Raw genomic sequence first — 24655 nt, forward strand, 5'->3', positions numbered from 1 at the left:
ACCCCAGAGGAGGAGTCACTCCCATCCCTGGGCCAAAGGCCTCTGTGGGCACCCAGGCCTGGACCCCTTTTCTCCGTGGGCCTCTCTCTTTTGTGACCCTCCATCGCCGCCAAGTCGGGCAGTCCAAGCTGGTCAGCGCCCTGGTTCTTTCTCCCAGCGGGTTGCCTCCAAAATGGAAACAGATAAATCAGCCTGTATTGTCCACTGTCCACTCCCAAAAGAAAAGCATTCCCCCACACACACATCCCGCAAGTTCAAGAAGAAAGCAATGCAACCCCCAAATATTATCTTACTGTTATTTATACTGCATCTACAATCGAAAATGATTTCTCGAAAGGGAAAAGAAGTGTAATTTATTCTTTCTCTCAATAAGACCGTGCAGACATTAACGCCGAAAGTTTAGTGTCCGAGTTTTCTCTTTCTTTATCTAGGAGAAGCTATTCCAGGTAGGAGAAAGCGTTGCTTGGATGGATGTGAGGAATCTCGAGTGGGGGTGGGGGTGGGCAGTAGCTGAGAAGAGATCCGCGACTCTCAGAATCCCGGGTCCCCGGTTGACACGTTCGAGGTGCGGGCTTCGAGGACAGTAAGTATCCCGTGAGCTGCATTCGCGCGCCGCCGAGGTCGTCGCTCTGAACCCTGCTAAGTGGGGGCTTTTGCTCAACCCCCGAACCACCCTATTACAGATTCCACTATTCCTCGATTTTTCTCCTCCGTTGAAAAAAAGGGGGAGTTTTTCAATCCTCGCCTTGTAGGGGCCTCCAGAAAGCCAAGAGCGAGGGGCGGAAGCGCCTCGCAGGCCTCAGAACGCTCCGCAAAAGTGAGCAATTGTCCCCGGGGCGCCCGGTTGTTGTTCGCAGGGACTCCAGGGTTGCCATGGTGACCAGGAAACCCAGGGCCCTTGCGGAAACCAACGCCAGGAGCTTTCCCACCGCGACCCTCAGTCGGTTGCACCCCACCGAGAGCCTCTGTCATTTTCACCCTAGTGTTTTCCGGGTGTGATTGTGGCCAGGGAGAGAGGCGTCCCGGTCCCTGCTTCCGGACCCTTCTGTCGCCGCTGCCCAGAAAGGAGGGAAACCCAGCGCAAGGAGGCCAAAGGAGACCCGAAGGCCAGAGGAGACCCATTGCGGCGCTCGCGGGCCCGGGCTGAAAGGGAAGAAAAATTAGAGGTCTCGACCAAGCAATCGTTTTGGTGACGGATCCCTCCAGTTTGGGGTTTGGCTGCTCTCCTCACCCGAACCCCCACCCACCTCCCTTCACCCCTTCAAGGTCATTACTAGAGTTTTCGCTCGCAGCTCCAGGAGGGGTGGCCGACTCCATTCGCCCCCCCACCCCTTCCCTGCAGGAGCAGGGCTCCTCCCGCGGCGGGGCCTGTACCCTCAGCTCCAGGCAAGTTTCTCTCCAAAGATAGGAAGGAGTAGGGATGCGGGCGTTAGCCGTGCGGATTAAACCAGCTATCCCAGCGTGCATAAAACAGCTTCTTAGGTTCTCTTGAACCAGGAAGGCCAAAGTCCGAAAGTCAGATCTTAGGAATTTCCAAAACGACTGGTCTGGCTCATTTTGGCCATTGGGTAAATGTTACAAACCATTGGGTTCATTGGGAGCTATCAAGCTGAGCTTTCTTACAGGGGTTAATTCTTCTCACAATTCCTACCTCCTTTTTTGTTGTTGTTTTGCTGCTTCTGAATTCTGACTCTGCAGTGTAGACAGAGAGGAACCATCACCCCTTTTCCCCCTTAAATAAAGCGCTTTATGAAACATCGGATCGAATTCTCTCCAGTGGGGATGCCTTGCCCTGCGAGCCTGGGGCTGGCTGGAAAGAGGCCGGCGAGCAGCCAGAACTGGAGTCCTAGTTTCATCTCTGGTTTTGAATCCGGCCCTTTGAGCAAGCTTAACACGTGTGGATTTAATTTCCCTCTCTTTCTTGCTCTCTTTTCTCCCCCCCTCCATGAGGGAACAAGAAAAATAGTCTGCTGTGTCGACAGCGTGACACCGTTCCGTTTGCCAAAGAAAATTTGTCTTTCCAGAGCCCCGGAGAGCAGCAGGCTCCCAAGTTTCCACTGCACCCTCCAGTTGAGGGAGGGGGTATCCAGACATGCCCCCCGCCTGCTTCCCAGACCTGGAGGTATTAGCTTGAGTCTCTATCTTACCGGGTCAGAGGCCTGGAATTCAGTATATTTTCCCCCACATCTTTTGAGGCTATGGGGATATGCTGACCATGTAGACATGGTTACCATCCCCAAGGCCTTTCTACAGGTTCTGGGCGGCAGATACAGCCGGAGTTCTCAGGTTCAGGGCAGCCCCCAGGACAGTACGCGGCACCAGGTTCTCTCAGCTCAAAACCCTCGACCTTCTCCCCCACTGGACACCCTCACATTGGAGGGAGCAAGGAGAGTACTCCTTTGCCTCCTAAACGTGGTGTCTTACCACCTTCTGGAGCTTGCAAACCTCCAGTCTTGATATCTCATCTGGGCCTCCAGAAAGAAGTTCCCACTTCCATTTCTCATTTCATGACCCTGACTAGGAGAAAAAAAGAAAATCATCCACCAAAACTTCGGGGAGGGGAAAGAAATAGTTCCAAAGCACAGGAAACAATAGCAACATGAATAATGCTGAGTAAAATAAGTAGTAATGATAACTGGTGAACATACTGGAGAATATTGGAGATTAAAATAATAATCACAACAGCCAGCATTCTTCCTAGATACATCCGGTCAGAAATGGGGAAGCTAGGAACCAAATAAAACATTGGGAAGGGAGATACTGAAATCCTGGAAAAAATATAATAGAGCCAGTTTTAACTAGGCAGGAGGGAAAGTTGACCCCCTGAGAAATGAGGGAAATTCCCACCCTCAGCCTGACTCTCTCTTTCGAAAAATGAGTCGGTCAGTTTACTTTTGTCATCATTTTTATTATTATTATAATTCTTATTAATTTTCCCAGTCCAATCTGCACTTCTCCCTACTTTTCTCCTTCAGTGGAGACCTGAGTCAGACGGGGACACATAGGGAAAGAAACAGAAAAAGGGTGGATTCTGAAGCGAGTTCTCTTTTGAGAGGAAAGAAATATGGTGGTTTTGGATGCGACTTTCTTAGAAACAAAGCAAAAGTGAAGAAAAAAGATCAACAGCCATCAACCCTCACTTTTGTTTTAACTTTTAAAAATAGGAACCTCTGCTCTCTTATCCATTGCAGTATTAAAATCAGGACAGAAATTTTTTGAAATGAGGAAAACAGATTTCGGGAGAAAACCGAGCTGGGAGCGGGTGGGAAAAAAACATTAGTCCTCCGAAAGAAGGGAGGGATGCTACGTGTTGGAGCCTCTCTTTCCAGTTTACTGCCCAATGATTGAGGAAAAGAATGGGGATTCTCAAATCTAGTTGAGGTCTTTATTTATTCTCCCCCTGGCGCGGCCTCTGGAGCGTGTGGGAAAGCGGGTCTGGGAAGCTGAGCTTGCGGAATCCTTTGTGAGCGGGCGGGCTGATTTTGGGGCCCTGCACCGTGGATTTGAGAGAAGGGAGTCAAATGGAAAGGAACTCTCCCTGCTTAGGGTTTCGCCTTCGTCTTTCAGCCCCAGCGGGGCCGAGGCCTCTGTTTCCGGCCCAGCACGGAGGGCCCAGTGTTCCACAAATAGGAACTCATCTCAAAGCTTTGGGCAAAGGATTTCGCGTCGCGCTCTTGGCATCGGGGAGCAAACGCCATACCCGTGGGCCTTGGATTGGGGGGAAAAGATAATTATGAGTAACTTGGGAAACGAAAGCGAAGCTGGGGGAAGCCACTGAGGCCCGGCCTAGAATGGGGACACGGGTTCTGCTTGCTGGAAGCTGCAGAGTGTGCGGCCCGGCTGGCCCGGGTGTCCGCGTCCGGCGCTGGAAACCACTGCCTGCTCTCCCCGCGGGCCTGACCTTAGCTCCTCCTGGGGCTGCTCGGTCGACCGCGTTCCTGCACTTTGTGCCGCTGCTCCAACTCTGGACCGAGCAGGCCTGGAGCCAGGCCAAGCCTCGGAAAGCCCTGGGGGCTGGGGGCGCGCAAAAGCCGGGATCGAACCCCAAAGCTGGGGGCAAGTCCAGATTTCGACGGGCCGGCTCCCTCGGGGCCCCTTGGTGGGGAACTTACCCTTCCGGAAGGCCCAGCGCTCGCTCGCTCTGTGCTGGGCAGGCCTAGCTGTTTCCTCCGCGCCGCCGGTGGCATCTACGCAGTACAGGATTCCCAACTGACCCTAGCGCGGTTCCAGCTGCGCGCAAAAGCTCGCGCGCATCCTCCACGGGGTTGCGTAGAAGTTATGCCCATCAATGAGACAAAAATTAATAGTCGTTATTACAAAACAAAATATAGCGCCTCGTTCCTCTGCAGTCCCCGGCGCTATAATTTTTCTCTGCAGAAATCGCCCCTCGTCATCCCCACTCCACCACCCACTCGCACCCCGCCCCCGCCGGGCTGCGCTGAGACGAGTTGCATCCCCGGACCTAGCTAAAGGACCATTTGCAGAAGTGACTTTTTTTCTCAGCAAGAAACGTTGTGGCCGACTGTCTTTCTTCCTCCCAATGTCTCTGTTTCATTTCCCCTCCGCGATAACCCAGCAATTACTTCTATGCTGGTCTGCAAGGGGACACTGAGTTATCGCGTCCGAAACATAACCCGCTACATTGGCTCCGCAATATTCACTTGCCGAGAGCTCCTCCTCTGAAAACATAATTTTTAAATAAGAAGAAGACTCTTGACTCCTGCAAGAGACCTCGTTCCCCCTGGAACAACTTGATTTCTTTCCAATCGTGGGCTGAGGTGGGCTCCCACTTCCCTTCGCCAAAAGGCCTCCTCCCCCTCCCTAAGAAAATCGATCTTGGCTCTATTTGTGTCTGAAGTTCGCCACCCCCATTTCCCCAGAGGGCGCTGGGTTTGTTTATTTCTTTATTTATTCCCGTGGCCGAGGCGTCCGGGACTTGTGGCTGCGCAGACCTGGGAACTGATAGGCGAAGACGGAGAGAAATTAACCTCCCGCCACTGCCCCCCAGCCGAGCGTGACAGCGCGCGGGCCGGTTGCGTGACTCGTGACGTCTCCAAGTCCTATAGGTGCAGCGGCTGGTGAGATAGTCGGTATCGCCTGGTTGCCTCTTTATTTTATTGGGGTATGCCTGGTAATAAACAGTAATATTTAATTTGTCGAAGACCACAAACCAACTTCGAGCTGGGAGGTACATGCTACTCTTGACAGACGCTGGAAGAAGGTTTGGCCTAAAAGGGGTCTCTTTTGGGGGTCTTTTTCAAACTCTTCACCTGAGTCGCCCCTCCCCAGCGAGGCGTCACTCCAGGCTTCTGCACTGGAAAGAAGAGGTGGGATTTTTGGAGGTGAGTGTCGCCCTGGAGAGCTGGGGGTGGGCGGAATAGGTTTCTCTCAGTTCTTTGCCTGCCCCTGACCCCCTACCTTCCCGCCCCAACTCGGCTCTGCTGAATCCCTCCTCCCAGCGCTGCTGCTAGTTCACCCTCAAAATAAGAATGCACTCTCTTGCATTTTGCCTTGGGGTGTCACCTGGCATGAATAGATTCCCCCTCCAGGTCTCAAAATCCCAATTTCGCTTGGTGGCCCGCACCATCTGGGCTCCACAAACTTAAGCGAATCTTACTGACTCGGGGGAGTCCAGATTTTTCCCTCTCGGGAGGGGCCTGAAGGTTATTTATGGGAATTTATTTTATCCTGCAAATCTCTGAGAATTTAAAGGGATTGGAGAGGTCTTTCTGGATTTCCCTTTCCTTCTGCCAGAGATGCAGACATTCCGTCTTTGGCCGGGGGGTCGCCTCCTCAGCAAGCCCAAAGTCCTCTGAGCTGACATTTTGGAAGGGTGAGAGTGTTTTCACAAATAAATAAACGGCCTCGGTGAAAGGCTGTTTGAAAACAAACCTGGAAGGTAGAGTGAGAACTGTAGCAAATGCTTGGGTTGGTTTTCTCAGAGGTTGCCCCACTTTTACAGTTGGAGAGTCCACCTTGGAATTCTGTAACGATTTGTCAGGCCTGTCCTGGGATTTTTGGTCCCAGAGGCCACAGAGGGTTACACTGGGGTGGCGGCTGATCTCCAGGGCACTTCTCCTCCCTCCTTCTTTCTACCCAGACCTTGCCCTGCAGGTCCAAGTCTCTAATCAGAGCCCCAGAAAAGAACAGGGTGAGGGGATACAGCAGACTGGGGGGAGTAAACAGAACAGGAACCCTGACATTTATTCCAAGCAACAGTATTTGGTGCTTCAACCTGGGTCTGCTCAGCCTAAGACCTACTGACTGTGTTTATGCTTCTATTGACCTCTTCAACTCGACCCTCAAAATAATACATTTAAGGTAGGGGGAGGGCTGGGAGCGGAGCCGATGGGAGATGAAAATCCCGGCCAGCCCCCAGTGACTGTTTGATTATTTTAATAAAACTGGTCACTGCCTTGTGTACATCTCCTGCTAGGGAGGTCTAGTGGCCCTGGGGGTGGTGGTTAGGTGGGGGCCAATGGCGATTTCTTGGTATCTTTGATCTCGGCCCCCATCCCAACGCACCTTCACCCTGCCTTCACCCCGGAGTCACTGAGAGTCTGGGTGATGAGTGGGGAGGGGGAGAGATGTCAGGGCGGCGAGCGGCGGCCGGCTGGGCCAGGCAGGGTCATGCAGCTCTCAGTCTTGAGGTCAGCGCTAGAGAGAGAACGCGGGCGAAGCTGCAGAGGAGGCGCGCAGCGTGTGTGTGCACGCGTCCTGCGTTCAGACTCCGTTCTCTGCTCAGCCCGCGTCACTGAGATTACTTCCCGGGCAGAAGCCGACCGGGTTTGCGATGATTTGTGCAGGATTTTTTGCAGCCACCGAGCCGCACTCAGAGCAGCCGAGATGGATGGACGCTGGGAAAGGGGTGGAGAGGAGGGGGTGATCTCCAGGTCTGGGTTTGGGAGTCGTGTTGTGATGTGAGTGTTCGGGAAATCTAATGGAAAATGTGGTTGGGGGAGGGAGTGGGTAGGGAGAGGGAGGAGGAAGGGAGCGAGAGAGGGAGGAAGGGAGGGAGGGAGGGAGGGAGGGAGGGAGAGAGAGAGAGAGAGAGAGAGAGAGAGAGAGAGGCAATGTGCAGTGGGAGCTAGTTGGATAGGCAATTCCAGGACTTTGTAAGCATCACGGCGGCCCAACGTCACTGAGCTCAGCTGAGTCGGCTTGTATTTCTCAGAGAGAGAGAGAGAGAGAGAGAGAGAGAGAGAGAGAGAGATTGAGAGAGAGAGAGAGAGAGAATCTTACCTCGGATTCCGGAACTTTAACCCTGAAAGCGGCACTCAGCGAGGACTTGGACCATTCCCACGGCTCCCTCTTGTCTCCTAACTTCCCCTCCCTGGTGCCAGGGAGGAGCAGGGCACTGAGTTGATACTATTGAAGAAGGTGTCCTCCTGGCTGCTCTTTTTGCGTTCTTTGGAGCCCTTCTGGCGCCTGACAACTTGGAAGTCTTTAGGGAGAGCAGCGAAGAGCTGAGGAGGAGGTGTGTGTTGGAAGTGGGCCGTGGCTACTGAGGCTCCAGCGGTGGGTGCTCCTTTGTAGGCAGCCGTAGCCACTAGTCTGGGCACGCCGTCCCCCCCGCTTAAACTCGGAGTCACCATGCCGGCGCCCCCGCCTCGCCGCCGGCTTCCCTGCTAGGAGCACAAGGGATGTGGTGAATGCACCGGCTTCACCGAGCGAGGTAACGTTGCCCGAAGATGGCCCGGGAGGCTCGGGTGGGAGCCCCCGGCTGAGAGGGCTCTGGGAGGCGTGCCTGGAGGGGCTGCAGCCTCATCTTGGATTCTGCAGAGCCCTGCTCGCAGAGATTTCATGCGGCCCGGAGCTCCTGGTGCGTGGGGCCGAGCAGGCAGCCGTGGCCAGGGGAGCGGCATGGAGGTTTCCAGGACGCGCGGCCTGGTTCTGTCAAACCTCATCTTGTTTGCCCCTGCCAGCCCTGAGCTCCCTGGGACCCAGATGAGGGTGGGATTGTGCCGGTGACTGGTGGTGCATGGGAGCGCACGTGTCGGAAGCCAGTCCCGCTTTCTTTTGTTGTGAGCGGGCTGCGGGTCTCCCATCACAGCCTCCCGCAAACCCCCAGGGCTTGGTGAGGGAAGCTCTTCGGAGTCAGGCCTCAGCAGCTGGCCTCAGCCTCATTTCTGGGTCTCTGGCTACTGCAGACCAGAGTGGGACCTAGCTTTCTGCTCGAGCGGCTGCTAAGATTTGGGGGCAATCCCTTGTGCCCCCTTCTCAGTCTTCTCGGGTTGAGAGAGAGGATGTCCCTACTTGGGAACGTGCACGAGATTGGAAGGAGATCAGAGCCGGAGGCAGCCTCATCGGGCTTGAACAGCTCTGCAGCTGTTATTTTGCGTGTTCCAACCTCCTGTCCCTGCAAACCCTGGCCATTCTTTGCGTTGTGACGGACCTAGGCGGCGAATTCCACGCCCGAAGCCCAGGATTTCACTGGGACCCATTTTGTCCTCGCCAATGACGAGCTTGGGCCTGCACTTCCAGCGACCAGGCAAGGCTGAAGTTCTGAGAAGCTCACCTCGGCCTGGCGGATCAACAAAATGCCGGTCCCGGGCTGGAGAGCGAGAAAGCAGGAGAATGTGCGCCCGGGGCTGGAGGCAGAGCGCGGTCCGTGGGCCGCGGGCACCCAGAAGTGCGTCTCCCTCTGAACTGCTGCACGGCGCTTTCCTGCCTGGTCGTTCGTTCGGCTCCTTTTTTTGTTTTTAACGTTCCTTAAGGTTGGGGGAAAAGGGAGGACTCTTAATGTTAAAGGACTTTTAATTTTAAGGCCTGTAACTGACAAAAGATGAACACGAATTCTCTTTCGGACTGATCTGCAAATCTTTCTCCCTTTATGTTTTTGGTTTTGCAAGAGACGGGTTATTTTAGACATTTTGCCTGCTGCACAAAACTATTCCACTTGCGAGTTTTCATAAACAGAGTTCTGATGACCTCCTGTAATTCGACAAAGAAAAAAAAATTCTCAAAAGGACACTAGGTTTTTGTTTTGTTTTGTTTTTGGTCCGTACCCAATGGCTTCCAAAAATACCCAGGCCTTATCTTTATTGGCTCTTCCAGAAGTCCAGACAAATTTGATGGGCAGCTGGCTTATCGTGGGGAGCCTGCGCAGGGGAGATGCGGGCCTCGCCTCCTCCTGGTCTGACGCGGGTCTTTCGCAAGAGTTTGTGCGTGATCATGAAGTAACAGTAATGATAATAATAACGGGACCTTCTTCTGCCTCCTTCAACTGGGAACGGAGGTGCTGGGAGCTGGAAAGTGGGGGCCCAACTGCTGCCTCTTGTCACTAGAATTGCGCTTCCAACCTTCTCTCTCTCTCTCTCTCTCTCTCTCTCTCTCTCTCTCTCTCTCTCTCTCTCCCTCCCTCTCCCCCTCCTTCCTGTCCTTAGTGCAGGACCCCGCGCGGTCACAGGGCCCCGGGCACACCATGGCCGACGCAGACGAGGGCTTTGGCTTGGCGCACACTCCCCTGGAACCTGACTCAAAGGACCTACCCTGCGATTCCAAACCAGAGAGCGCGCTAGGGGCCCCCAGCAAGAGCCCGTCGTCCCCGCAGGCCGCGTTCACCCAGCAGGTAAGAGGACCCGCGCCTAGGGGCCCTTTGCAGAAACCGAAGCCCCTCCTGTGGAGAGGGGGGTTTGCCCATTGCCCCTGATTGTCCCTTTACCTCTTTATCCCCACTCAGCTCCACCTTCCTCTACCCTGTCTCCCTAAATACCAGCATATACCAATTCGCTTTATTGTGACGATTATTTTTATGGCGAGAGGATTTGGGAAATACGTCTAAGGTGTTAGAGAAGCCTTCATTATCTGGCAGTTTGGGGCCGGCTAACAAGAACCCAGAGCCTTCTTTCCGTGCTGCTCTAGTTAGGGTGTAGACTCAGCCCTGAGCTCCTCATTAAGGGCCGGGTCAGCGGACGTTTCAGGCCGGCTTGAGCGATGGCTTGACCCCTCTTCAGATCTTCCGTAGCCTTCGCCTCCGCCCGCCTCCTCCGCGCGCTGCCGCCCAGACCCGCGAGGGGCACCATTTGTCTTGCCGCCGGGGCCTGGAGGGCTGGCTCAGAGGACTAGTGCGGGAAGGGCGCAGGGAGCCGCGGGCTCGCCTGGCTGGAAGCCGGGCCCCGCGCACTGGGTGCTCAAGGCGGCCCCTGTAGACCTTGCTGATTTTAAATCGGGTGTCAGATGGGACGAAGAGGGGCGACTTGACCAGAAGCGATACTTGGACATAGCTAAAACCCTTCTTGGGGATTTCGATGTCCTTCCTGGCTAGTGCATAGTCTTTACTTTGCCCTTCACATCTCAGGAAAGTGTGTGTCTATTTGTAGAGAAGCAGAGAGAGCAGTGGGCATGCAGTTTCCCAAACTTAGATTTTTTTTTTTTCGTTTTACAGAAAAACAAATCCACTCATTAGACAGTTATAGATTATGGCAAAGTAAAGACTTTGTATATAATTTTTTTTGCATTGCTTTTGTGAAATAACTTAGTTGAAAGCGGAAATGTTAAGTGGCTTACTTAGGCTGTGACCGTAATTAAAACAGTTTGACGGGACCAAAGCTGCATCTAAGGAGAGCCTAGAAGGTTTATTAATATAGAGGTTTTCAGAATTAGTTTTTGTTTTGGACTGTGGAAACCTGTTATAATACACAAACATTTGTCAATTTAAAATTTCACCGAAGTCTATATTTTCACCACCATGGTGAGAATAAACATGCACATATATCTGTATGTTTGCATATGGACATTTGGGTCTCCATGAGAATATCCTGAGTGGGTTTTTTAGATTAAGGTTTTTTTTTTCTTTCTCAGTAGCATCTTGGCTAAAGTGGATTGAGACTCATTTCATTTTTTCCTCAGCCTGGTCCTCCCCCACTGGACATTCTGGAGCACCCTGATGGTGGGGGAGTTTTCCATAGTCTTGTGTAGGAGACTTCTTATGAAACATATACGGGGATTCCTGGGCAGGTGTGCTCCGGCCCAGGCAGCTAGCTCTGCAGTGGGCTGGGGGCAATTTTCAGCCTCTGACCCCACAGGCCCCGGAGGGAAGGAGGAGACATCTCTGTGTTTGGGGGGAGTTTGGGGAGCAAAGGCCTACTGCCCCTGGGTTTGTCCGTGTGACTTTTCTCTCCTTCGTCTAGGGCATGGAAGGGATCAAGGTGTTTCTCCATGAAAGAGAACTGTGGCTGAAATTCCACGAAGTGGGCACGGAGATGATCATAACCAAAGCTGGACGGTGAGCCGGTCACCTCTGTGGAGGGGTCCTGGGGAGATGGTGGGAGAGGCGGAGAAGAAAAGGTGGATCAGGGAGCAGAGAGGAGAGCAGGAGAAAGGAGAGGGGACAGAGAAAGGAGAGACAGGGAGAGAGAGAGAGAGAGAGAGAGAGAGAGAGAGAGAGAGAGAGAGAGAGAGAGAGAGACTATTTTGTTTGATGGGATTCTAGTTAAAGAGGCACAGAGAATTCCTCCAGTGATCTCCATCAGGGTGGGGGAAGTACCTGGAGAAACCAACTGGGGAAACAGGCATTTCTTCCAACTGGGCATTTCCTCCACCTCTTATATAAGAAGAGTCAAGAGCTTTGGAAGTTGTGCTGTGTGGATGGATTAGTAATGAGCAAAAGGCGTACGAGGGGGGAGAAAAAACGGGAAAACAGTGAGGTGCAGAGAGGACCCAGAGATGAGACCTGGTTTCAGACTGCATCCCTCACCCCCACCCTCCTTCCCACCCTCCCTGACCTTGGAGCCGTTCCAGAGTCCCACCCGATTGCCAAAGTCTGAATCGTTGAATGTATTCGCTACCTCTTTCATTGTTTATAGAAAGAAGGCGAAGCCTTTGAAACTGAACCGGGGCTCGGCCGGGCTCTATATACAGACACCGATAAACACGGCAGTTTCGCCAAGACACTCACCCTGAAGTTCCTTTTAAAAGCTCGCTGAGTTTTAGCTAGAATTGCTAGGCTTCTGGGGGAGGGGGTGGGAGAGCCATGCAGCTCCGTGCGTGAGTACATGCGCGCGCCCAGGCCTGGGGACCTCCTGCCCACATCCCTACGCGTGCAGGACTGGCCCTCCGCGTCCTGAGGGGCTGAGAGCCCCACGTTGGCCCAGAGCAGGCGCGTGAAGCCAGAGAGGCCGGTAGGCCCACGCCACCGATTGTGTGAAGGGGGAGGGTGGGGCCTCCTCGCCAGACTCTCCGATTCTCCAGCCCAAAGCCTCCCGCAATAAACTGACAACGGTGACATTTATTATTATCTGAAATTAAACAATGTCTGCTTCCCTGCTCGGCCCGGGTGAACGAGGAGGCGCATTCTGTTTATATCAAAGAACTAAGGTCTTCTCCCATTCCGCCGAGGAAGGAAAGCCACGGTCAGCCGGCCGGGGCCTCCTTCCCTGAGCCTGAGCCGGGAGGATTTAACTATAAAAGGCCAGCGAGGCCTCCTGTGCCTCCGCCTCCGGGCGTGCTCGCTGGGGCAGATAAACACCCAGGCTCCAGCTCCAAGGTTTGAAGGAGAGGCCTCCACTCAACCCTTCCTACCATCCCCGAGTGAGCCAGGATCTAGCAACTAATCCCTTCAGCCCCAGGCCAGCCTTAAGAATGCTTACTTTCTAGGCTGCACTCTTCCCGGGAGGCATGGGAATTCGGGGGGCTGCCTGTGCCGGAGAGGGAGTGGGCACAGCAGCTTAGTTCCCGGGACACCACCGTTTTTCCAACTACCCGATTCTCTCTCTGTGTCCAGGCCTTTCTGAAACCAAAATCCGGGTGGGTTTTGAGTTTCTTTGCCGAGAGCGGAAGAGTTTAGACTCTCCAAGGAAGAGTATCAAGGGCCTTGGAGAAGTTGTGAGGGTATTTAGGAATAAATTCCTGCAAGAGACTCATGTCAGAGGTCACCAACCTCTGGGGGAAGAGGACGGAAGCCAGGATAGGTGGTGTGTGGGCACCCACGCGTGTGCAGTCCCTAGGGCGCACTCACGTTGGTGTCCACGTGACATGGCAGCACTGCCCATCTCTGCCAAAGCACCTGGCTGGGTGGAGGGGGAGGCCAGCTTTTTTACCTAAGAAGCCACCTCCTGCCCCCATATAAAAAAGTAGGTGTCTGGTTCTTAAAAGAGCATTTAGCAAGAGTTGAAATGGAGGTTCCTTGCAGGCCGACTTCAAAACCTGTTGTCTTGGAGCCCTAGCCTCCTGGTTTCTATTTTCCTGCTAGATCCACCTAGGGGCCCTTCTCCTCCCCATAACTTCAAGGGAAACCCGGGATGGATCTTGGCAAGAGCGGAGTGGGGGCTACTTTTCTCTTTCACCTTTCTCAAAGGAATCGCTTCTTCCATTAAAATTTGTGAACACACATTGTAGAATATTGGCTTTAATTCTCTCTCTCTCTCTGTCTCTGTCTCTGTCTCTCTCTCTCTCTCCTTCTCTCCTTCACTCTCACTCTCCCTCTCCTTCCTCCTTCCCTCTTTCCCAGGCGGATGTTTCCCAGTTATAAAGTGAAGGTGACTGGCCTTAATCCCAAAACGAAGTACATTCTTCTCATGGACATCGTCCCCGCCGACGACCACAGATACAAGTTTGCAGATAATAAATGGTAGGCACCAGAGTGGCAGGTGAGGAGGGCACTCCCCCATTGACCCACTAGACATTTTTTGAGTTCCTACTGTGTACTAGAAGCTTTTGCTGCCTATCCCATTGCCTCATCCTGATCTCTCCCTGAGAGGGAGAAATTGCAGCCATTAGCCCCCATTTTAGAGATGAGAAAACTGAGGCTCAGAGGAAGCAAAGTGTCTACATCTATTGCTGCACCCGCGGGTTGTGGATTTCTAAAAAGGGTATTGTTACCAAGCGCTGGAGGTATTTGGGGGTATAAACCATTTACGGTTACTTTTTATGAGTTACCCTCTTTGAACATGCCTTTTTATGAAATTGCAAAATCGGCCCGTGGTATTTGAGTAAAACAGGCAAGAGAGAAGAGGCCCATTCCTTGGGTAGATCGCTCCCACGGCTGCCAAGAGTGCAGAGGCTTAAAGAGGAAGCCCCCTCTGAAAACGCTCGAGGAGTTTTCCAAGACTGTTTTGCACGTCCAGGCTCCCAGAACCCGCTGGTTGTTCATGGACAGCGAGGCCCCGTGCACCCCTGGTGTTGGGGGAGGAATGAGGTGGAAGAAGAAAGAACCGGGCAGGGCAGCTCTTCTGGATATTGTCGTCAGGCATCCTGGGCACCTGGCATTGCAGGTGCTCAAGGGAGACCTGAGGGTCAGGCCGTTCCTCACATTCGGCCGCCCTGACCAGGCTCGGGCACCAACCCACACTACACGGTGCACTAAGGCTGGGTGGTTCTATCTCTCCTTGGTCTAGGTCTGTGACGGGCAAAGCGGAGCCCGCCATGCCGGGCCGCCTGTACGTGCACCCGGACTCACCGGCCACTGGGGCACATTGGATGCGGCAGCTCGTCTCCTTTCAGAAACTCAAACTCACCAACAACCACCTGGACCCATTTGGGCATGTAAGTACCTTGTGTAGCTCAGCCTGGCATCCTCAGGTTCATATTCTCCCTCTCCCTCTCCCTCTCCCTCTCCCTCTCCCTCTCCCTCTCCCTCTCCCTCTCCCTCTCCCTCTCCCTCTCCCTCTCCCTCTCCCTCTCCCTCTCCCTCTCCCTCTCCCTCTCCCTCTCCCTCTCCCTCTCCCTCTCCCTCTCCCTCTCCCTCTCCCTCTCCCTCTCCCTCTCCCTCTCCCTCTCCCACTCCCTCCTTCTGAGTTCCTCTCTCTTCTGGGCTCCTCACACTCACTCTTCTCCTTTCCTTGCTGCATTTCACCCCCTTGGTCTTTTTCTCCCCCTCCCTTCTGGATCTTCTCTTCCATTCTCTTCCCCTTTCTCCTCTTTCTTTTCTTCTTAGGTCTCCTACCTTCTAATGCAGCTTCCCATTTCCTCTCCTTCCTCTCGGTCTCCACCTCTCTCCCCAACAGACTCTGCCCCTCTGCAGTCTTCCCTGTGGTCCATTATCTCACACTCTGGTCTGTCTTTTCCTGGGTGGATGGAGGTGAGCCTCCCCCCACCCCAGTTCTCCTGACACGAGGCTCACTGCGTTCTGTCGCCAGCCCCAACTCCCAGCCTTTCTTGAGGGGTGGGGGATATGGGGTGACTGAAGCTGCACATTCGGGGCCTGGATGCTCAGGCTTGGAACCCAGCCTATGCCCCAGTCCCATCTGAGAGTAGGAGTGGGGGTCTGTGTTTCAGGCCTGTAGAAAAAAACATGGTCCCACTCATCCAGCAGGCACTCGGCACAGATGGCACCCAGTCTGGATCATGGTGGGAACCATATACCTTTTTCTGCCTTCAGAGCTTCTCTTAATATTGGGATGCTCCAGCCGAGAAGGCCACCCCTAGGTCACCTGCAGCTTCTTTTACAGATGGGCAAACCAACCCACCAGGGGCGAGCTCTGGTGTCTCTGCCTCCTTTTGCTTGATACTTTTGGGCAGATCTGTTTTTTCCCCAACTTTCCCCTCCCTTCTCCATGCCCAGAGCAAACAAACCTAGACCAGTTCCTAAACCTGGAGTCCCATTGGCCCCAAGAGAGAGGAGCCTCCTAAGCCCCCCCTGAGACTATGTGTAGGATACTGAGTATGCAGCCCCCCCATAGGGCACCGTCGCTCTTCCTTCCCCAAAGAAAAACAAACGAAGAACAAAACATGGATTTTTGGAAAATGTCCCTAAATTTCTTTGTTGGAAATAAAGCAATCGCCAGGACAGAACACAGTTTCTGAATTCAGTGCTTAGAACCCTTAGCTTGCTGGTTCTACCACCATTGTTTGTCAGAGGGCATTTAACCCCCCTAACAGCCTAGAGAGGGGTACTGTAGAACAGAAGCACACAGCCTTCGTAACTGGGAGTCCAGGGGAGGGGCGGTGACTTGCCCAAGGTCATATAGCTTGTATTTGGGAGCAGGATTTGAGGCTAGGTCTCTGATTCCCAAAGTGCTCCTTGTTCGGCCATGTTGCCTCTTTAGAGAGAATGGACAGATACACTGTCCCCAATTTGGGGACATGAGGGGATGGGTGTGAATGAATTTGACCCGGAGGACAGTTTGTGGAATGAGAAGGCTGTTCCTGTGGGGGCTTCAGGGCTGAAGCACTGAATCTGCGGGGGGCTTTGGGGGAAGGGGACAGCCCGGCCCTCTTAATGTGGCTTTTTATAAGTGGTTGGTGGTGAGATTGCCACTGGGGCAGAGAGAGGAAGGCCGGCCCCATTTCTGCGCTGTCGGGAGGGCGCAGAGGGGGCATTTCTACGAAAAATGCCCCTGTCTTTTCCGTTTGAAGCAGGTGTTTTGTCTGCTTGCTGGTGCACCTCCGAGCAGAAATGACCTCCACGGGGTCGTACCTGCGGGTACTGAATCCATACTTTGGCTTAAGCGTTGGGGAGAGACGGAACTGTTTTGTGAAGGTCCGGCATGCATCTGCGGGCTGACTGGCCTTTTTCTGGAGGCTGGGACCCTATTGTGGGGGGGCCTCCGTGGGACGTTGGTGCTGGGAAGCTGGACGGTCCTCCAGCCCCATTTGGGCTCCTAGTTTTCCCTCTGTGGCTCTGCCTGCGATTTTGTCGAGCTGGGGTGCACACCTGGGGAAGGCGCCCAGCCATACAACCAAGCTCTGGGCACTCGTGCGAGTTGCAGATCTTTCCGAGCCAGGAAGAGGGAGTGGTGCTCTGAGCTGCCCCGATTCCCCAGCTGCCACGCATTCCCACACCAAACTGAGGACTTGGAGTCTCGAGCTGCCCTAATGAAATTAGGAGCCATTAGATCGCCTTCGAGCTGATGTCTCCACACTGTCCCCTGCCGTCAAAGCAATTTGGCTAAGCCGGGACGATGGCTGCGCCTGCCGGGGGCTGCGGCGGCCTGCGAGACTCCGCTGCGTCTCTCTGTCGCCACGCCGCCCGGGCCGGCGTCGCTATCGGCCAGGGAGGCGGCCGGGCCATGGCGGCCCGAGATTAGAGCCTGCGCCCGGGGTTGGGGAGCCACGGGGCCTTCCCCCTCCTCCAGGCGGGTCTTAAGGGTTGGCCCGAGAACCCTGCCCCAGGGTCATCAATGCAAATAATCAAAGACACCGAGACAACCTCCCCACTCCAGCTTGCGGTCCTGGGGAAAACGCAAGCCAGACTTTCAGCCCGTCCAACGCGGCGATTCGCCCGTTCGGTGGGTATATATCAGAACGTTTTGATAAATAGTAGCGTTCACAGCCTCCTGGGAGCATCCAAACCCAGGTGTCCTCAGAACAACAAACTCAGTTTATTAGTAAGAAGGCTGATCTCCAATGACTCGGGACAGAGCGCAGGGCCTGGAGGTTCCCCTGAGGTTCCCCTGGCTCCCAGTATTGATTCTAGTGGTGGTAGTCACAGCACAGCCACAGCAATCAGACCCTCCGTGTTCCTGGGAGTGCCCCAAACCCTGAGAAGATTGAAAGGGAGGAGAAAAAGAATATTCCCCCCAAACTAGATGCAGCACTTCTGTCATTGACCACGACGTCTGGAGATAATGCCCGTTATGGAGGCTGGAATGTTGCTCAAGTTGGAGAAAGGGAACCTCAGGGCAACCAGGTCCTTGTTTGATGGTGAAGGTGGGGAGGGTGCTGTCTCCCCCTGCCCCCATCTCACCAGTCTTAGAGTCCCACCCATTGTCCCTTTATCCTCTTTTTTTCATTGATTCCACTTTGCACATTTTCCAAACAATGGGCCAAGCCCGTGATTTTAATTACAGTTCCGCAAACACTTGGTCTCCCCCTTTGCATCTCTTGGAGTTTATTTTTTTTTAGGGGGGTAGTTATTTGTATGTTTGATTGTTTATTTTTTTCGTCTCTTTTCCCCTTTCATTCCAAAATTGTCTCCCAGGCTTGCCTGGGGTGCCAGTTCCTTACTCCAGACTTACATTGCTCCCGTTGGGGGTGGGAAGTGCCCTACGCAGGGAGTTAATTTATTAAGCAAACTTTATTAAGAATTCTGATTTACTGCCGTGTGTGCTTTGGGTAGATTCCTGGAATATTACCCTGGCTTTTTCGGTTGGAAATTGTCATTTTTGAAATGTTTCTTTTTAATGAAATCACTGGCCCCTTTTCAAAACAGGAGAGAAAAAAAATCAGACTATTTTTCGAGAGCCTATATAAGGAGGCTAATTTTGGGGGTGGAGAGCGGTGGTTTTATCTGGAAACAAAGGGTTTTTCATTTTTCTTACAATCTCATTTTCTTTATTATTTTTAGATTATTCTCAATTCTATGCACAAATACCAGCCCAGATTACACATTGTGAAAGCGGACGAAAATAATGGATTTGGCTCAAAGAATACTGCATTCTGCACCCACGTCTTTCCTGAGACGGCGTTTATCGCGGTGACTTCCTACCAGAATCACAAGGTAAGCCCAGTGCCCAGGAACCAGAGTGCCTGGGGCTGCCTGCTCATTTGCGTGACTCTGCAGGAGTTTCCTGCTGAGACTCCAGGCCAAGGGTGGCTTCATTCTTCTGGACAGTGGGCACCAACTTCTACCCCAGGGGGTTGGGGCTGGGACAGAGTTGCAGCTGAAGGAACGTAGCTCTTTGTACTATTGGCATGATCTCTTCCCCCCTTCTCTCCCTCTCTCACCAACTAGAACAAAACAAAACAAACAAACAAACAAACAAACTTGTCCCACCATAGATGTTCATGCACTCAAATACAACAAGAAGCCATCTCACTGCACTCATGAAATGATCAGTGAGAAGAGACATCACTTTATTGGAGGACTCCGTCCGTGCTCTTGGATGGGGCCACTTTTCTGTTGGAATCAGCCTCTTTTCTCCCCTCCACTCTGCCTTTTGGATGCATTTCAAGTTGAATCGGGGCAGGTGGCAAAGTTACCGGAAACCTTGGGCTTGGATTTTCCAGATGCTTCTCTAATTGGTTTCAGTGATTACTGAGCCCAGACCACATGCGAAAGCATGGTTTGCATTGTTAAAACAAAAACAAAAACTGAGCAAACTGTGCCACCAGCAGCCTAGACCACCTCCCAGGACTTAGACAGGATCCTGCAAAACCACAGCTTGGTGTGTGTGTGTGTGTGTGTGTGTGTGTGTGTGTGTGTGTGTGTGTTGGGGGACGTGCACATAGCCAATGGGTTATTTGGGAGAAAGTGGCTGCATTTTGGGATCGAGGTGGGACGGTCGGTAGCAGACTGATTGTTCAAACCCCATGCTGTTCAAAATCCAGGCCCTGCTTTGAGCGTTTCAAAGCTTGATAGCAACATTAGAACCGGGCACCCCATAACCGCAGCTTGGGGTGTGTGTATCATTTATTCTTCCTTAGGAGAAAGGGCTTGGCTTGACTTGTCATGGTTCATATGTGTTCTTTAGAAATCTGAGTGCGCGCGGTTTCATTGTATTGGGGGAGCAGGATTGAATGATTCCTAAAGTTTATTATGAAAGGATCTGGAATTTGAAAAGGCAAGATATGGGGGCTGGGGAGTAGCCTCTGCCACTGTGGGGTTGGACAAAGTTAAGAGTATTAAACAGTGATTTGGAGTTAGAAGGCTGCTGGAGAGGAAAGGAGGGGTTCCATATGGGACCGGTGAGGACAGGTCACATGGACAACTTAAGGAGATGGACATGGGATGGTGACGCCCCTCCCCCCCCAGCTCCTATCCCACCTGCAAGATAAGGAAATTACAGGGGCTGTAGAGCCAGGTGGGAGAGGCCAAGCAGCGTGAGATCACCCTAAAGCCGCCCATCACCCAGTGAAGGTCATTCCAGTACAAACTGGGTATCAGATAAGCCCCTTCCCCTCCCCCCCCAGTGAAGCCAGGGCAGTTACAAAATGCTGTGGGTCATCTCCAGATTCAGATTGTCAGTGACCAGGCCACGCTGTGATGGTTGGTCCCTTCTAGGCCACAAGGCCTACCTGGGAACCCAGGTCTTGAGAGAACTTCCCTCCGGAAGAAAACTTACTCCCTCCCAAAGTGCAATTACTTTTTAAAGGGGAACGAGGATTTTTCTGAGTTCTCCCCATTTGTTGAACAAACAAGAGCAAAAACATTAAGGCAAAACTATTTCAGGCTAATTTGAGTTGGGCTGCTAGAAACCTGTTCTTTCTACGGCAACTGTAAACCTATGTTTAACTTTGTGGTGACAGTCACAGGGAAAAACAAATAGAAAAAATAGCAACAAGGACGCTCCATTCCATATATAAAAATATATATATATGAATATATATATATGTGTATATATATATATATATATATATATATATATATATATATATATATATGCTTAGAGGCTCCCAGACCTGACAGTGGGTCCAAAAATATGTCAGATTTATTTATTTGTTTATTTAATTTTTGCCAAGGGAGCCCAGGTTTATACACAGAGGACAGGAAGTGCTGGGTACATGACAGTGACCTGCTAAAGAAACACGTGGGTGCTCAGATCCTTTGGAGGAAATTCCTAAGCTCTGTGTGGTTACGGTCTTGGGGTCCATCAGACGGGGGCTAAATCTGGGAGCTTTCGCTCTCTTTGTTTACAGCTTTATTGAGGCATAATTGTCATGCAATAACCTGCAATACTGGAAGTATACAATTTGATAAGTTCCACACGTGTATAGCCAGGAAACTATCACCATAACCACTTGTGAATATACCCAACGTGCCCCCAACTTCTTTTTCCCCTTCATTTAAAAAATTAAGTTTATTGAGGTAACATTGGTTTAATAGCATCATATAAATTCCAGGTGTACAACATTATAATTTGATATCTGTTTGCTCTACCAAATTTCTATTTTTGAAAATATGTCTTCTACAATGACCTACGTGAGTGAAGGAATGCTTACCCAATGGGGTATGTGCACGTGAGTTTTAAGCAAAATCTAGGAGAGTGTGTGTCTAAATACTCATGGGTCTAGCGACATGCGTCTCCAAACACGCATTTGGATATTTGTGTATCTGACGACCACACAAAGGATTCATACACAGGAGTCGCTCCTTTTCTTTATTGGTTGGTCCAGGAAGCCCAGTTGAGCTGTACCTACAGGACTTTTTAGCCAGCCTGACATCCAAAAGAGGGGTTTCACGGGAGACAAGTTTCCATCACTCTCCCCATGTGAGGTTTTTCCCCACTTTTTAGTTGCAAAGGCACCTACTTTCTTTGTCAGGAGGAAGTCTAAAGCAGTACAGTTTTCCAGTTCAAGTCCAGGGCTGCTGCAAATGTTCCCCACATGGATATATGATGTGTCACTTAAAGCAGCGGGCCAGGCTGAGTGTGATTTGTGGACTCTGTCTTGTTACTTTATTGTCCCACCTGGACTGGGGATTGAGACTTCTGACTTCACGGGTAGAAGTCATCTGAGCTCTTATTCACCATCTCGTAGGATGAAGGTGGGACTCTGGGGCAGACTGCCCGCGTGCAAACCCATTTGACTTTGGGCAAGTTACTTAACTCAGTTTTCCCCATCTGTAAAATGGGGGTAGCGAGAGGATTATTTATTATCATCATGAGGGTTACATGAGATAATCCGTGGAAAGTGTAGTGCGGACTCTGGCCCAGAGGAAGCACAGAATGGCCGTGGTGTTTCCATTGACTGACTAGTTACACCGATCAATTTATTAACAGGGCGTCTCCATCCAACATGCAGGCTCTGGAAAACTGTTTCCTTCCCTATTTTGGAATTTGAAAGACTGAGATTTTAAATAAATTCTTATTACTGTGGTTGAAAAACCACAAAAGGTGGGGTTTAGTTAGTTCACTCGCTGCTCATGTTGTCAATTCAAGAATTATTTGCCCAACGTTATACTTTGGATAAGTGAGCGGGGCAGTGGGGAGCAGGGAAGGAAAGCAAACCGTGTGATTAAATTGCAGGTACAATTTGGGAAAATATGAGCCACCCATTTTTGGTCAAAAGGGCTCAGTGCCTTCACAATGATCTCTGCTTGGAGGCAGGTACCCGGTGGAGGCAGGTATGTGGCAGAGTTCATTTCTTAGGCTGTAGTCACGTACCGTGTACCACAGGCTGCTAATGACACGACATATTTCCTCAGCCCAGCTGCGATCCCAAGCTGGATTTGGGAGTTATTTCCCCAGATGGTTGACAGCTTGAAAAAGATATTTAAAAACTCGAATCTTCCCCAGCGACGTTTGCTCTGTGAAACACGTTTTTGTAAGGTTTTCACTGCAGTTGTCAGCAGCTCCCGGAGCGATCCCTAGAAATATTTAGGTGTTAAAAAAAGGTCACGTGGGTACTTCATTTCCCTGCTCTTGCAACAATGGCTGTGTATGCGAGCATGTCTATCCCCTGATATTAACTCACTTTGCCATTAAAAGGCATTTTCCTCCTGCTTAAATCATTGTGTAAGGAGCCTGTATTTATGAGGTATGAGCTTTCTGGTTGGGACCAGGAAATGAACCCCTAATAGAGAGACATAATTAAGATTTTTGGCCCTCGTGAGGGTTTTTTCTTTTTTTTTTTCAAAAGCAAGAATTCACAACAATTATTCTCATTAATTTTTACAACCTCTGTCTCACTGGTTGGAGCTGGCATTTATATTTGTTTTTTTTCCCCCCACCCCTCTCTCTCCCCCGGATATCCGGTTTTATGCTCATTTTGGAGGGAGCACATTTGTATGACAAATGGAAATCAGTTTCAGGAGAACCTTCTAGTAGAACTCAGGCATCCTAGGGTATCTGTTGGTGTGTTTGTGTGCCCATGAATGAGTTGGCTGACTCGCAGTACATTAGAAGGGAATTTCAAGGACAGGTTTATCATACATACTGAAATAAAGACAACATTTTTATTATGAAATAAGATAGACATTTTCACCTGCAGTTAAGCTTGTATGTTAACGTTTATTAAGGGAACTTCTCATGTTCTCTAGGCATCTATACTCAGTCTCCAAAGCAAGACATATGTAAGATCGATACACCTCAGTGTCTATACAGCAAATCGCGCTTAGCCTATGCAATCATATTTTTGGAGGCCATGGTGATACCCTGTTTCCCCCAAAATAAGACTTAGCCGGACCAGGCTTATATAGGACCCAGGCTTATTTTACTATAATATATGACTGGGTCTTATTATAATATAATATAATGTAAGACTGGATCTTATATTAATCTTTGCTCCAAAAGACACATTAGAGCTGATGGCCCAGCTAGGTCTTATTTTGGGGGAAACACGGTAAGTGCAAGAATGAGGTACAAGGAATGGTGTGAGCAAAAGATTTTGTGTGATAAAATATGAAAACCCACCCTTTTTATTTTTTCTTGGGTAATTTTTTTTGTGCCGAACTCTTGGTGGAGCAGTGACATCAGAAACTGGGCATTACTTCAGGGCTGATGCCACGTCCCCATTTGTCTAAAGGACTGGCTTCAGTGACAGGAAGGGCGGGCGACATAGAGAGTGGAGCAAAGATTCCCTCTACCCCTTTTTCTCAATGATCTAATTTTCAGTTAGCATTTTTGAGAATTCCCCCTTTAAGTAAATGATTTGTGGTCAAGTGGGATGCCTTTCATTGTGACAAAATCTGAGTAGGAAAGAAAGCTCCATTAGTTGATGGGTTTTGAGACTCAAAATAGAACTGGATTCAGGAGCGCACATTTCAAACCCTGTCTTTTACAGGGAGTTTATAGACTTTTCTACTCATTCTGAAGAGTTAAGTCAAAATCAGAAAGCTGCAGGAAGGGGTACATTAAAAAAAAAAACGACGAGGAGGGAATGTGTATACACATAAATACCCGTACATATTTTTAAATATTTTTTAGTAGGGTTTTTAGAGCTGTTTTAGGTTCCCAGGAAAGTTGAGCAGAAGGTATAGAGGTTTCCCACATAGCCCCCGCCCTCGCAAACGTACAGCCTCCCCCGTTATCAACATGCCCTACCAGAGGGGGACATTTATTACAATCGCTGAACCTACACTGATATATCATTGTCATCCAAACTCCATAGTTTCCACTTGGATTCAGTCTTGGCGGTGTCCATTCTATGGATTTGGACAAATGTGTAATGACATGTACCCACCACTGTGGTATCATACAGAATAGTTTCACTGCCCTAAAAATCCTCTGTGCTCTGCCCATTCATCCGTCCCTCCCCTCTAAGCCTAGCAAGCACTGATCTTTTTATAGTCTCTGTAATTTTGCCTTTTCTAAAATGTCATATTGTTGGAATCACATTTTTTTAAATGTTCAATTTACATATCTTTTTATTGTGAACGTATACATAAGTAATAATTTTGTATTCACTGTAAAGTCCTGGAGTTAGAAGACTTTAATAGGCAATCTCTTCCAGAACACAGAACACATCAGAATGCCCTACCCACAAATGGACAAATTAGAGGGTGTCTTATTAATTGTCCCTAGTACACAGTTTCTCAAAGTCTATAACTATACTACTGGAGGTAGATGAGATAATTTGGCAGGGGCGTTACTTGAATACGATGGAATCATAGAAAGTTGTTCTCTTTTGATTATCTTTCTATTCGAGTATTGGGGGAGAGTCTTAGTTCAGTAGTCATTTGTGTTAAATACTGCTCTAAAGTGTCTCATCTTCCCTGGCAACAAAGAAAAGGGAAGCCTTGGGTTTAGAGCTTTCTGTGAGTACCGGTAGAGAGAATTTGATCCAATTTTCTTTGTAGTGAATAGCAAGTGATTCAAGTTTGACATATAGAGAAGTG

General features: G+C 50.7%; 1 protein-coding gene and 1 long non-coding RNA gene across 11 annotated transcripts in view; one reads left to right on the plus strand and one right to left on the minus strand.

The window, feature by feature from the left end:
* Positions 1-24655, plus strand: part of TBX5 (T-box transcription factor 5) — an 82056-nt gene that overhangs the window by 31388 nt on the left and 26013 nt on the right. For 2 of the 10 annotated variants that reach the window (XM_074321406.2, XM_074321407.2), the window contains exons 1-6: positions 5193-5342; positions 9392-9571; positions 11133-11227; positions 13451-13570; positions 14337-14484; positions 18227-18379. In XM_074321406.2, coding sequence (XP_074177507.1) covers positions 5193-5342; positions 9392-9571; positions 11133-11227; positions 13451-13570; positions 14337-14484; positions 18227-18379 — 846 coding nt within the window. Of the gene's footprint in view, positions 1-5192; positions 5343-7064; positions 7676-7713; positions 9239-9386; positions 9572-11132; positions 11228-13450; positions 13571-14336; positions 14485-18226; positions 18380-24655 lie in introns of those variants that run through there. The other 8 variants (XM_019734129.3, XM_088800994.1, XM_019734128.3 and 5 more) reach the window with 8 other exon arrangements.
* On the minus strand, positions 324-4252 carry LOC141569180 (uncharacterized). Its single transcript, XR_012492632.2, has 3 exons — positions 4113-4252; positions 2425-2517; positions 324-1143 (listed from the first exon to the last, which is right to left on the minus strand). It is a non-coding gene; the product is annotated as an uncharacterized LOC141569180 (long non-coding RNA).

The sequence above is a fragment of the Rhinolophus sinicus genome, chromosome 9, assembly GCF_057876585.1.
Source record: "Rhinolophus sinicus isolate RSI-liver-muscle chromosome 9, RSI-T2T, whole genome shotgun sequence".
Taxonomy (NCBI): domain Eukaryota; kingdom Metazoa; phylum Chordata; class Mammalia; order Chiroptera; family Rhinolophidae; genus Rhinolophus; species Rhinolophus sinicus.